Below are 13,012 nucleotides of genomic sequence, written 5' to 3'. Positions count from 1 at the left end.
CTTGTAACTGACTCAGGCTAACCTATACATAATAATATTTTCGTAGTATTAAAAGTATTTTATTTGTGTTACAATTCATTCCTGTAGTTCCTTTAGATTATTGATCAAGACATTACAACTAACATTGTATTTGAAGGTCAAATAACTTTTTAAACAATTTAAAACGAAATTCACTTAATATTTGAGGAATCTTCTGGATAAAATGATGGGATCTCTAATAAAACATGGCCTTGCATGGCCAAGCGCGTAAGGCGTGCGACTCGTAATCCGAGGGTCGCGGGTTCGCGCCCGCGTCGCGCTAAACATGCTCGCCCTCCCAGCCGTGGGGGCGTATAATGTGACGATCAATCCCACTATTCCTTCGTAAAAGAGTAGCCCAAGAGTTGGCGGTGGGTGGTGATGACTAGCTGCCTTCCCTCTAGTCTTACACTGCAAAATTAAGGACGGCTAGCACAGATAGCCTTCGAGTAGCTTTGTGCGAAATTCAAAAACAAACAAACAAACTCTAGTAAAAAAAAATTATATTGATTTGTAGTAAATTAAAAATATTTTCGATAAATAACTACTTAAAAAGTGTGTGTGTGTTTATTCCCTTTATCGAGCAGTAATAAACTTAGAAGAGTTTTAAACTTGCTATACAAAAGTCAGGAAACCTCTCAACTTCAACTTTTTAATGAGATTTAGAAGCACCAAGACCGATTCGGTGAATGGGGGATTATTTGCCAACTAATATTTTTCTTGTAACTAAGAGTAGTATAAAGTTATACGTAAATAGCAGGATTTTAACTCGCCTTTCTCTCCTCTCCAATTAAAAATCCCAAAAATGTCGCTTCCAAACACGATTTATACCATTGCATTACTGTAATGTAAAGAGGGCGTTTCAAAACAGAATGAAGTTGCTTGTGTTTCCATGATCATTTCTTCGTCGTCAAGGGAACGATTTTGAGTGGTGAACTAGCGACTACTGAGAAATGTGTTTCAAATCTGTAAAGAAATGGCAGTAATCAATTCAAGTACCGCAAGTTTATCCTCATCAAATATTAAGGGAAACTTACGAAGCACTATTTACTGTAGAATTACAGTTTTATACACACACACTGTTATTTTGGATTTTCATTTGCACAAGAAATTAAGCTTTCAAAATATCGTATTATACTCTTAACACAGAAATGTATCGTACTGTATCAATAACAACGAACTCTTATTACGCTCTCTTTAACTGTATTTCAACAATACTGATGATTAAAACGTTATTTTCTAGTATTCCTTCTTAAGCAGATCAGTGTTACATTGTTGATATCGTACAGGATGCAAAATTACAGAAGGGGCTTATCACAGAGTCCTGACTTCGTACAGAAGCAATGTGTGGTTTAGAACAAACAAACGAAACAAAGAACCACTATAATTTCTAACAGAAACAAGCAAGACGTGATACAATGCATCGACATGACGTCACGCCTCGGTGATTTACGGTGTAGACAAAACACCTGCAGCTGACCTCTCTATCAGGGTCGCCTTTTGTCATGTGGAATTGGGTCACCTGAAGACATTTGAGCAAAAACCTTACTAATTCACGCCCCGAGTGTCCAAATTCTCCCTTTCTAAGAGAGAGTAATTATCACAGTTCTTTATTCCCTGCCTTTTCGTTTCGGTAGAACCAGGGAGATGTTTCTTTTTTCTATTTATATATTTGTTTAAACCTAATTTGACGCTTGGCCAAAGCCGATTTATCAATTAAGTTCAAGAATAAAAAATATCGAAGCCTGTTCTTTGTTCACACTCTTCCAAGAGCATCTTTCTTTGCCTCCATGAAAAACGTTTTTAAGGAGTTTATATTACAACAGAATTTGTGAAAACCAAAAAATCATTACTTGTGCAGTTTCATTTTTCTGATTGGAGCAATTTTATATGTTTTTGATGAAACTTTAACAAAGTCTCCAGAATGCGCGATAACATTCTATACATCATTTTCGCCATATATAGTTTTACTATGAAATTGATCATTGATAAATTTAACTTAGACAAAAATGTGTGGTTAGGTGCCCATGTTCGGTTAATCACCACTGCGCATGGTCAAAATTTCAAATCTGAAATAGAAAAGCCGATAAAAAAACAACAACATAAACATCTTTCAGATATACCCAAGAGAGTTTCGTTCTTTATATAACAGCGATTACAGAACTATATAATCTTAATTATTCCTAAATGGAGAATGTTTGGAATCTACTGCTTTAGATACACTCAAGAATTCCAACTTCCTTTAGCTGAAGTGTTAGTTACAAAGTTATTTTTCTCATTTATTGAAACTTAAATTATCTTAAATTTTGATACAAAACCACAGGAGACAATTTTTACTTATTGACAAATGAGTCAACTTAATCTCCTGCCACAGAAGAAGCTTTATGCTTCTAGCTTTCAATCACAATGTTATTTAAATCTTTAGTCACTAGGTGGGATCTAACCTTCTGATGCCAGACTGTTTCAACCTTCTGATGTAAGGCTGTTTCACTCTCCAGTTACTGGGTGGGATCTCACCTTCTGATATCAGGCTGTTTCAATCTCCAGTTACTAGGTGGGATCTAACCTTATGATGTCAGGTTGATTTCAATCTTCAGTCATTAAGTGTGGCCTTCTGCCACAATTTTTCTATATCTTTAGATTAATTATGACCATCTATCTTCAGATGGATTCTAACCTTATGTCACAAGATAGTTATCACCAAGTTTGTTATAACTAGCTTCCTACCAGTAGACTGGTTTGGAATTTTTGTCACAAGGTTGTTTACAATCTCGCATCTCCTCCAGTTTAGTTTGTCTTTAGCCACCAGATGGTTTTTATTCCTTGTCACAAATTGGTCGCAAGTTTTCCTAAACCTCTGAACCCTGATCAGTGTCTTTATTTAACCGTATATTTTAAAAAGTCAGTCTCACTGGATTGACACCATCTCAAAAGAACCCTGTGTGTAACCACAGTCACAACTAGTGTGTCCTGGTGTTTGTAAAATTTTATGCACCTTTAAGGCTGTGGTAGATAAAGTGAACTACTTTATATAATTTGAAAAACTCTAACATTTTTACATGGAGACTTACCACAAGCTAAGGGTCTTGTTGATACCTAAACAAGTCCTAGCTACAATACTACACAAAGGATTACAACAAATAACAATTATATCCTTAATTGCTTACGAGATGACAATTAATTAAAAAACAAAGAAACAAATTTTATAAACATTTCTGTCCCAAATTCGAATAAGCTATTCTTGTGTTAACATCTTTTAATTTCCCTTTAATAATGTATGAATTGGATTAAAAATATAATTAACAACATCTATTACCCACTAGGGACACCACCTCTATATCTCGATTTTTATGGTTAGTTTTTTACGATGAGTAATGTAACGGACAAAAAAAAGTTTAATATGGTGTAATCTCTGGATAATGCCTGCTTGCAAGTTCAAAAATCCCACTCTTCTCAAATTATATTTATTTCTCATAACAGATTTAACATCTGTCTTATTCCTAAAGTTTGGCAGCACTTCTACTTTAGCAAATAGCACACTGAGATTTTTGTGTTCGTTTTTTCCATACTCAACACTTTATTGACATCCTTTCAACCCCATCCTGGGACCATCATCACTTCAAAACTTCCATTTTGGGGGTTATTGTTTACCAATTGTCGTTAACAAGTACATTATTTACATCAAATAATAAATGAAATAACGTTTTTCACAAAGTGAGGCCGTGTTGTAGCTTTAGTCCTGGTTATTCACTTTACAGCAAGGTGGTGCTGTAAAACATATATTACAATACTATGCCTAAAAACACTTTTAGCATTAACAGAAAAAAATTGTTTTAAATTAAAACAAATAGTAATACCTAGAATATTAATGCAGCCACCAAGACATTAAACACATCAATAAATACTCTTTATACAAACAGATTCATAAACATAATTCAAGCCAGTACTAGTAAATGAAAAATATAAAAACCATACCCACAGTGCTTTTGTAAATAAATGAATACTTCTGCACTCGAATTGAAACATGTGAGCAAAAATCCACAACAAAACATCTCTGAAACCTATTTAAGTATTGTCTTTTTTCTTTTTAAATTCTTCTTTAACGTTAAGAGCAACCAGGGCTTAACATAATTTGCATTTTATTTTAAATTTTGTTTGTAGTTGAGCACAAGGTTACACATAACGAGCTACCTGTGCTTTGCCCACCATGGGTATTGAAACCCAGTTTATAGCATTGTAACTCTGCAGACATGCCACTGTGCCACTTGGCTCTTTCTTTAAAAATCCCCAAGTTATATGAATTATCTTTTACTGGTCCAGTATATATATATATATATATATATATTTTTTTTTTTTTTTGGGTGTTGGTGGAGTGGGGAACTTCTAACATTATCAGAACTATATATGCACTTAGAATGAACAAGTTTAAAATCAACTTAACCAGTGTCTAATAATGAAAATAAAGACAGTTGATAAAACAAAACATTTTATTCACAGGGTTCTAACAGTTTGGAATAACTTATTCCATCTTCAGTGAAATTGGAGAATCATGACAAAGATGATTATTAACTAATTTTTATAACACAATTTTCAAATTTCACTGAAGATGAAATCAGTTATTCCAGGACATTTAAACCTTCTAAATAAAATGTGTTATCAACTGTCTTCATCTTGATTCTTAAACTTCACTTTCCCCAACTTAACTGGAGGTTCAAACATCTTCAAAACAAACAATCAACAACATAACTTCTTACAATCAGTAAAAAAAAACTTACTATTTTGTTTAATTACACTTTTTCCATGTCTCTGATTGACTCTCATCAGTTAAGTACATATTCTATCAGTAAAAGTTAGGTTTTTTCAACTGGTTAACCAACCACCAAAGTCTTGAAGTACTCAGAATGACTGGTTTAATAAACAAGCAAAGTTTAAAAAAAACAAAAAAAACCTATTTAAACATGTTCTAGCTGTTCCATTCAAAGCTAGAACAACTGAATACTTCACTTAACATAGAAGTCAATTTTGGCTGGCTCAGTTGATAAGCTATCAGCTGAAGTAGTTCTCATATTCAACAAATCTATTATATGTTGATTCGATGACAAAAATTACCATTTCTAACTGGTTCAGTACTACTGTTACAACACTTGTCATTGATTCAATTATATAGTCATACAATTTATGACTTGATATCATCAAACTTTTTGGTGGATCAACAGTATAATGAAACAACTTTTGATTTGTTAGATATTACATTTAACTAACTTGTAGTTGGTTAAATAGTATACTTAGACAAGCTGTCATTGGTTCAACAGAACAGAACAGTTTCTAACGACACATCTGTGGAAATTATGCAGTTTAACAACAGATTTCAGTGTCAGGTCTAATACAACTTGTCTGATATAATACCCCAAAAAAACAATTTACTCTTCAAATAGCAACCTTTTTTTAGGGTTTCATTGACTTAAGAAATATTTAGTATTGAGCCATAATGAAGTTTTTCATCACAAGTTAACTCCTCTTCAAAATTGGATGATGAAAATGCTGAAAGGAAGGGCTATCATTAACAAAACAATGAAAAGTTGGTAAACTGTTCCCACAGTTAGAACCTTACCACTTTGACTGTCTCTACGCAACTGTGGCAATATACAGTCTGTTGGGAAACGACGTCCAGAATACAGCGATGTTGATGGTCATGATGTTGATGATGTAGTGAAATTTACCAAGAGGAAAAGAGAAAGAGAAAATATTGACACGGAGATGAAACTTTGATAGAGGCCCTTAGAACTTAATAGAAGCCTTACACAGAGCTCGATCATTCTGGTTACAGTTCCAAGAGATAAGCCCAAGTGGACAATATTCAGTTCATTCAGGTTTGAAAAATTTTCACCCATTGTCTCTAGTCACAGATAAAGATAACTGACAAAAGTACTGGTTTTTATTTTAGTGCACTGTTGGATTCGAAGACCAGTCTCAAATACCCAAAACGAGAACAAACTAACAAAACTTTTTTTTTTTTTTTACAAGAGTTTTCATTTATACAAGGTTACATCAAATCTAAAATTCATTCTCAATTAATGATCTGTTTCAAAGACGTTTATGACTGACTTTTTCAGTTTGTGAAATTTCAAGACAAGTATTCAAAAGCTCCCTAACAGAGATGTCACGCTTCTAAACAAAATCCAGCAATTTTGAAAAAGAAACAACAACATAATGTAGCTATATGGGAATGTTTCATGTTTAATCAACAGTTTCTTTTGTACTCTTATAGTTGTTCCTGGTAACCATCTTGGGTTCTTCCTCAATCTTCTGGGTGTTCTTTTCAAACCTCTGGTCTTTCTCCTCGATGTTCTCTTTAGAATTTTAATATTGCCACCAATTAATTCTGGTCTGCAAAAAGTTATAGAAACTTTAAGAACTTGTATATGTTGACAATGAAAAATGACAAACAAAGAATAAACTGACACCTGATGTCTGTCTACAGAAATGTATATTTTAAATACAACAATAAACTTTGGAATAAATCTAACAAGTATGCTAAAAAAAAATGGTTATTTGGTTGAAAAACTGAAAAATCTGAGAGAAATCAGGTGAGGTCCTAGTGGTAATTATATATGTGTAGGAAATCACATTTCCAAGTCAATGTGGAGGACAGATGAACTTAAAACCAATTTTAAGGGTGAATTTAAAACAAAACAAAAAACAACAGCAACAAAAACAATAATATATCCATTTTATAATAACTATAAATCACCAATTACAAAAAATAATAATAATAAAAACATAACTTATTAATGGATGAAATAATATATAGCTTGGAAAAAATATTAGAATGGACCAAGATGTTTGGAAACATTTAATAAAGTATGCTCTTATGTATAATATACTAACCATCTTAATTTATCTTCATCTCAACACACAACTTATAACTGCATGCTTACCTCAACTTGGAAGCAATTTAATCATCTGTTTGTCCACGTGCTGAAATGCTATAAAGGAGGATCCTCTCATGCCAAGCCTAATTTTGGCTAAGTAGGCTTAATAGATGCCAATTCCACATAATATTCCCACTAATCATCTATGTAGAAAACCCTCTCTTTTCCTCCCCCCAAGGATAATAAGCAGAAAAACAAAATTAGAAAAATTACAAGTATATTTTAAAATAAACATAAAAATCAAAGATTTTTGTTTGCTTCAGATATTTATTCAAAGCTACACAATAGCCACCTGCACTAGCTGTCCCTAAAAGGGATGTAATCTACTACAGTTCCAGGTTTCAGGTTATTATACAAGAAACAGTAACAAGCTGGTCTGATGACGTACCTGGAGATTTTCCTGAATTTAAATTTCACAAGGATGAACCTGATGACTGCTACATGCTTGCAGATGGCACTGTATGTCAATTCCCGACGTATCCCCCGGTATCTGTAAGCCAAGAAGGCACACTCAAAAGCAGGCTACAATGTGGGTGGAGCTAACTAGACTCCTTTAAGAATGTGAAGTTACTAATATAACAGCTACAGGAACCTGATTAAAATACTTCAAGCTTATTTTGACTGAGTTTTCTATGGACTTTCCCAGCCTTTTCTCTTAAAGCAACATTTCAAACTCCTGCTGAGTCTCTTGCCACCATTTAGCCTGAGAGGTTTTCTTGAAACCAAGAAAAAAAAAAAAGGCAGAAGAAATCTAGAGAAAACTAAGTCCTTGTACTGAACACACTGTCTTAACCAACCGTAAAATGTGACTTCAAATTACAACCATAAATACTCACATAAGGAATAATTATGAAATAGAAGTAAACAAGGAATCTCGTTAGCTCAAATGTACAAAAAGTACCCACCTATTAGCAGTTACTTACATTTTCTTGCCCATACCCTGAAATGCCATATTCTCCCATAGGTGGCCCTTCTTCCCTAGGTGTACCAGGGCCATTAGCAGGAGAGTTTTTCATACCATCTAAGCCATCACCTAATGAGAATGAAAATTATTTTATGAATCTTCCAACATAAACAACATTATTTTTGGGTTTACAACACCATTTAAACCATCAAGTAAACAGGAACAAACAATTATTATGTGGAATTTTTAACAGCAGCAAAATTACGTTATGGACTTTACAACAAAAACTTGTTTATGCAATAAAAAGTTACAGAATATTAACAAAGATGTATCAGTAATACTATAACCTTACCCTCCAGTTTGTTTTTGAACAGTATAAATCAATATTTACTTATACTGTATTATGTACACTGATAACTTAAATAACTTAAACCTATATAACTACAATAACAGTCATGTTCTTATCATAGAAAGTATAAACATTTATCAAAAATGAAGATTCAATCTTTTGTTGTTGTTTTCTATAATTATTATTAAGAAAACATGCTGTCCATATCCAAGTTTATAGAAAACACCTGTGTGACTGATAATTATTTGAAAATAGATCAGTGGTTGAAAGCCACTGGTCCACTGACAGGTGTCATTCCAAAGTAACAACCAGCAAAGATAAGGAGAGACAGAAAAAAAAAATTAGTGGAATAGTGAATAATTAAAGTTATGTTTTTAGAACATATTTTTATTTCTTTAAATTCTAAATATTTTCTTACTTGTTTTTAACCACCACATATTTAAAAAATTCTCTTTCCACCTCATGTTTCTATAACCATATTTACCACCCTATGTACATCTGTTCTGCACACTTTACATCAATGGATGAAAAACTCCTAATGTTCCATAACCTTTATACACATCTCATCACACCATAGAATGGGAACTAGTGCATTAGATTATGGGAAATTTTCTTTTCTGGTTCTTCTCATAATTAAAAATAGGTGAAACGTTTATGAACATACAGATTCTTCATGAATAAAGTTAAAAATACTTATGATGACATTCTAACAACAATTTCATAACTTATATTGGTCCTGCTATTTTACATATAAAGTTTTGTTGGTAAGATACAGAACACAAAGGATTATTATGCCTGGGCTAAGTAAGCTTCTAATTAATCAATCACCTTGTTTTGTCAAACCATCTGCCTGAAAAAGAGTTGAAAAGAGTATCCATTTCCTAAAGGATAATAAACATTCTAATAGATACAATGATAAAAGTTTATTGTGAGACAGTTTCCCTCTGTACAGTCACACTTTCATATACTTGCAGTAAAATTAGTTATAGTTATACCTGCAGAGGACATTCCATTCATGATTGAGGTCCCTATGTCTGGACCCATTGGTCCCATCGAACCATCAGGCCCTGGTCCAATTGGATACTGTTAAAAAAGTTTGTGAAATCATTTTAGAATAGATTTCTTCTCAGAAAGGTTTATAGATATTAACCATTGTTTAACAACTGAAATTTGAAAGTTTAAAGTCACTTTTCTTTGGAAATTAAATATGTACATTGAGACAATCAAGGTCCTCACAATCAATCATTTCTAATTTAGTGAACCATAATTTTCACATTTTGATAAACCCATTAGCACAGAAAAAAAGGTTTGTAGCTCTGAAGTCTTGTTTTCAAAACAAATATTCAGTTTTTTTTCATCAGTATATGCCTACAACACTTGTTTTTATAGATAAAGGAAAAAAACGTATAATTTATATAAATCATCAGTTAACATCAACATTACACCTAACTATCCACTGTTATCCTACACATCTAAGAGGTAAGATGAACAATCAACCAGCCATCTATACAGAAAGCCAATTATTCAATGGTTTACACAGTCAGAAACTTTACTGTTCATTTACTGATCAAACCACCTGTCTATTCAGCAAGAAAGCCAATTATTCAACAGTCTACTCAAGTCACAAACATAACCACTTATTTATTAAACCAATCAATCATTGATTCAGCAAGCAAGCCAATAACTTAATCTTCTACTCAGTCAAAGACATAACCATTCACTTATTGTTACACACATTAAGTGGAAACAACCTCTTTACATTTACTGATATTAATCTTACCCCTGGCATACTTCCTCCAGGAGCTGCTTTCATCATTGTATACATACTCTCACCACCAGAACTTGATGAATCTATAAAAAAAAATCTATATACAACTGAACACTAATGAGGGTTACAGTTCATCTAAATTAGCTTTCAATGCAATAATAATCTGAGAAAGGAAGAACAGTTTCACCTGTCCATGATCATGCAATTACAACCTAAAAGTACCCTAAACAGAAAAAGACCATGTAGCTTCTTCAACTTATGACTTAGACTACATTATTTAGTGGAATGTTATCTTAAAATCTATAACCTTTGGTGTTAGCAGTTATATCTTAAACTTCCAACACAAACTTTGAAAACTTACCATGATATCTTACATCAATTTTCTTAATTAAAGTAAGGTGGGTGGATAAAACAACTGTTTTTTTTTTACTGCACCTATGTACGTCTATATGTTGAACACTGAGAAATGTGCACAAGTACGACACAGTTTTTACGATTATACAAATTTAACAAATATCTTTATGCTCACTAAAAGTATGCTATACTCATTTTTACTCATTACCTACATTTCTTTCTTGTAGATTTAGCTATTCTCTTTAATTATCATCATATCCTTTGTCTACCTAGTTCATACTTCCCCATCTGTTTTCACTATACTTCATTTATTTCCATCTCAGTTAAAATATCAATCCTTCTTTCCCTTCATGCAACATTTGACTGGTTGTAGAACACCAAAAATCAATACTGATAGAGCTGAGATGTCAATGTCTCCAGATATAATGAAGAATACATAACTCTTAGCTGGCAATGTTTTCCAAGTTTTAGTAACAGTTTAAAAATAGAAATTTCTCACATGTGAAGAAAATAAAATAATTCAAAACAATTATATTACAAAAAAATACTGTTTCAGTCAGAATAAAAGACAAAATACATATTAAAAAATACTTATGTTTTAATGCCATTTACAAACCAGTATGTTTTTTGTTTTTGAATTTTAAGAAAAGCAACACGAGGGCTATCTCTGCTAGCCATCCCTAATTTAGCAGTGTAAGATTAGAAGGAAGGCAGCTAGTCATCACCACCTACCGCCAATTCTTTGACTACTCTTTTATCATCGAATAGTGGGATTGACCATAACATTATAACATCCTCATGTCTGAGAGGGAAAGCATGTTCGGTGTAAAGGGGATTCAAACCCGCAACCCTCTAATTATGAGTCAACTGCTTTAACCACCCAGCCATGCCGGGCAACAATCCACTATGAACTGAATTAAAAAAAAACTGCTTCCTGTAATGTCTAATCTTATGTCCACAGTGAACTCAAATTGATAAAGATTTAAAATCAGCCCTCGTGGTATCTGAGTAAATTATTACAATTCATTCCAACACTGAAAATTAATACACAAGTTCCTCTTGTTTATCACACATCACTGTTTATCCTAAACCAATACAGATGTACATTTTGTTCACTGTATATAAATTTATTCTAAACCACTATAAATCAGTGCTTATTCTAAATACATAATTATGTATATATTGTGGCAAAATTAAAACTGCCAAAAATATCATACAAACATTTATTTTTAACATATTTTTAAACAATTAAAATGCCCCCCAGTGGCACAGTGGTATGTCTGCGGACTTACACATTAAAAACCGGGTTTCGATACCCGTGGTGGGCAGAGCACAGATAGCCCATTGAGTAGCTTTGTGCTTACTTCTAAACAAACAAACAATTAAAAATTAAATTTACTCTTGACTGTCAATAATTAATTAAGTAATGAATGTCTGTTCCTTTGCAACTGATGTAGTATCTAAATGTATCTTATGACATAATTTGTCACATTTAAATTATTTGTAAAATGTTATTTTAGAATAGTTCTGTTTTTTAAAAGTCAATTTCAGTTAAGAGATATATTAATTTCTTCAAAACAAGTTATTCAATAAACATAAATACTTTACTAAATGTAACATAATTAAAAACTGGTGAAGTGTATGTTACAGTAACTATACGGCTAATAACACTAAGATCACAAACCCAACTTTCTGAATGTTAATTTGTATTTTAAGCTGGATTACTAATACAAGATTACTAGTTTTATGTAATAATGAAAATTTGCCCTCAATTGACTCTCAATTAGTTATATAAGATGTATGTCAGGTACAGAATAGTAAATGGCAAGCTTTTAAAAGAACAAAGATTCACAAACCAATACTTAAACACACACTGAGAACTAATAAATTTCTTGTGTTATAAATAAACTCTGAAAGACTTCCAAGAAAGTATTAGAAATGAGACAGTGAAGAGTGTGCTGTCTTCACCTGGCCGTGAGTTGGAAGCATTCATTCTTGTACTTGCCGGGGAGAATGGGCCAGTTGATCCTAAAATACAAGAAACTGGACTAAGTAAACGATACAGTTTATTTGTGTCAAGTTTTACAGTCATACATGTAAATGTCAGAGTTTCATGTAGAACATTTGTACAGCTTACTATACATAACTGGAGCAAAGCCTAATGTTTGTAAATACTAGAGTATCTCAGATAATTTAAAAGTGCATGTTAAAGAAAACATTTGGCATTAAACTTATTCACGTTGCCCATTTAGGGACTGGTTCTGAAAAAATAAAAACCAGTAACGTATATGAATTTTTCAGGATTTGTAGTTTCATTTTTATTCTGTTTGGTCTTAGAATAAAACCCTGAATACAGAGTTTCTTACTAAGTTCAGCTATTAATATAAACAAACAAAATAACACCAACCTGTTTAAACTCATACATAATAACCTCTTAATGAACAGTTATCTGAACCGTATCACACAATAAATTTAAATATGCAAAATTGAATCAATTTTTACTGAGTACATAATGTTACTTTCCCTTTTTCCAGTTTAATAAACTTTCATATTTTGATGGGTGATAAGTGTGATACTGTCTCACAATATGACTTACTAATCTTCATCAGATCATTCTTCAGTGGCTCGAGTATATCTTCCACTAAACAGTGGTGTATACACTTTGTTGGTTCTATGCCATTGCTTTC

At 32.5% G+C, this 13,012-nt stretch overlaps 1 protein-coding gene across 4 annotated transcripts in view; it reads right to left on the bottom strand.

Moving 5' to 3' along the window:
- Positions 1-3,563: 3,563 nt before the first annotated feature.
- Positions 3,564-13,012, bottom strand: part of LOC143239095 (single-stranded DNA-binding protein 3-like) — a 54,433-nt gene continuing 44,984 nt past the window's right edge. For 3 of the 4 annotated variants that reach the window (XM_076479912.1, XM_076479913.1, XM_076479916.1), the window contains 6 exons: positions 12,294-12,353; positions 9,984-10,054; positions 9,199-9,286; positions 7,874-7,983; positions 7,339-7,440; positions 3,564-6,405 (listed from right to left, as the gene is read on the bottom strand). In XM_076479912.1, coding sequence (XP_076336027.1) covers positions 7,357-7,440; positions 7,874-7,983; positions 9,199-9,286; positions 9,984-10,054; positions 12,294-12,353 — 413 coding nt within the window. In that variant the 3' untranslated portion in view covers positions 3,564-6,405; positions 7,339-7,356. The remainder of the gene's footprint in view (positions 6,406-7,338; positions 7,441-7,873; positions 7,984-9,198; positions 9,287-9,983; positions 10,055-12,293; positions 12,354-13,012) is intronic. The other variant, XM_076479915.1, reaches the window with a different exon arrangement.

The sequence above is a fragment of the Tachypleus tridentatus genome, chromosome 13 (genome assembly GCF_004210375.1).
Source record: "Tachypleus tridentatus isolate NWPU-2018 chromosome 13, ASM421037v1, whole genome shotgun sequence".
Lineage (NCBI taxonomy): Eukaryota > Metazoa > Arthropoda > Merostomata > Xiphosura > Limulidae > Tachypleus > Tachypleus tridentatus.
The sequence above is the reverse complement of the archived record's forward strand: the minus strand, read 5'-3'. Positions and strand labels throughout refer to the sequence as shown.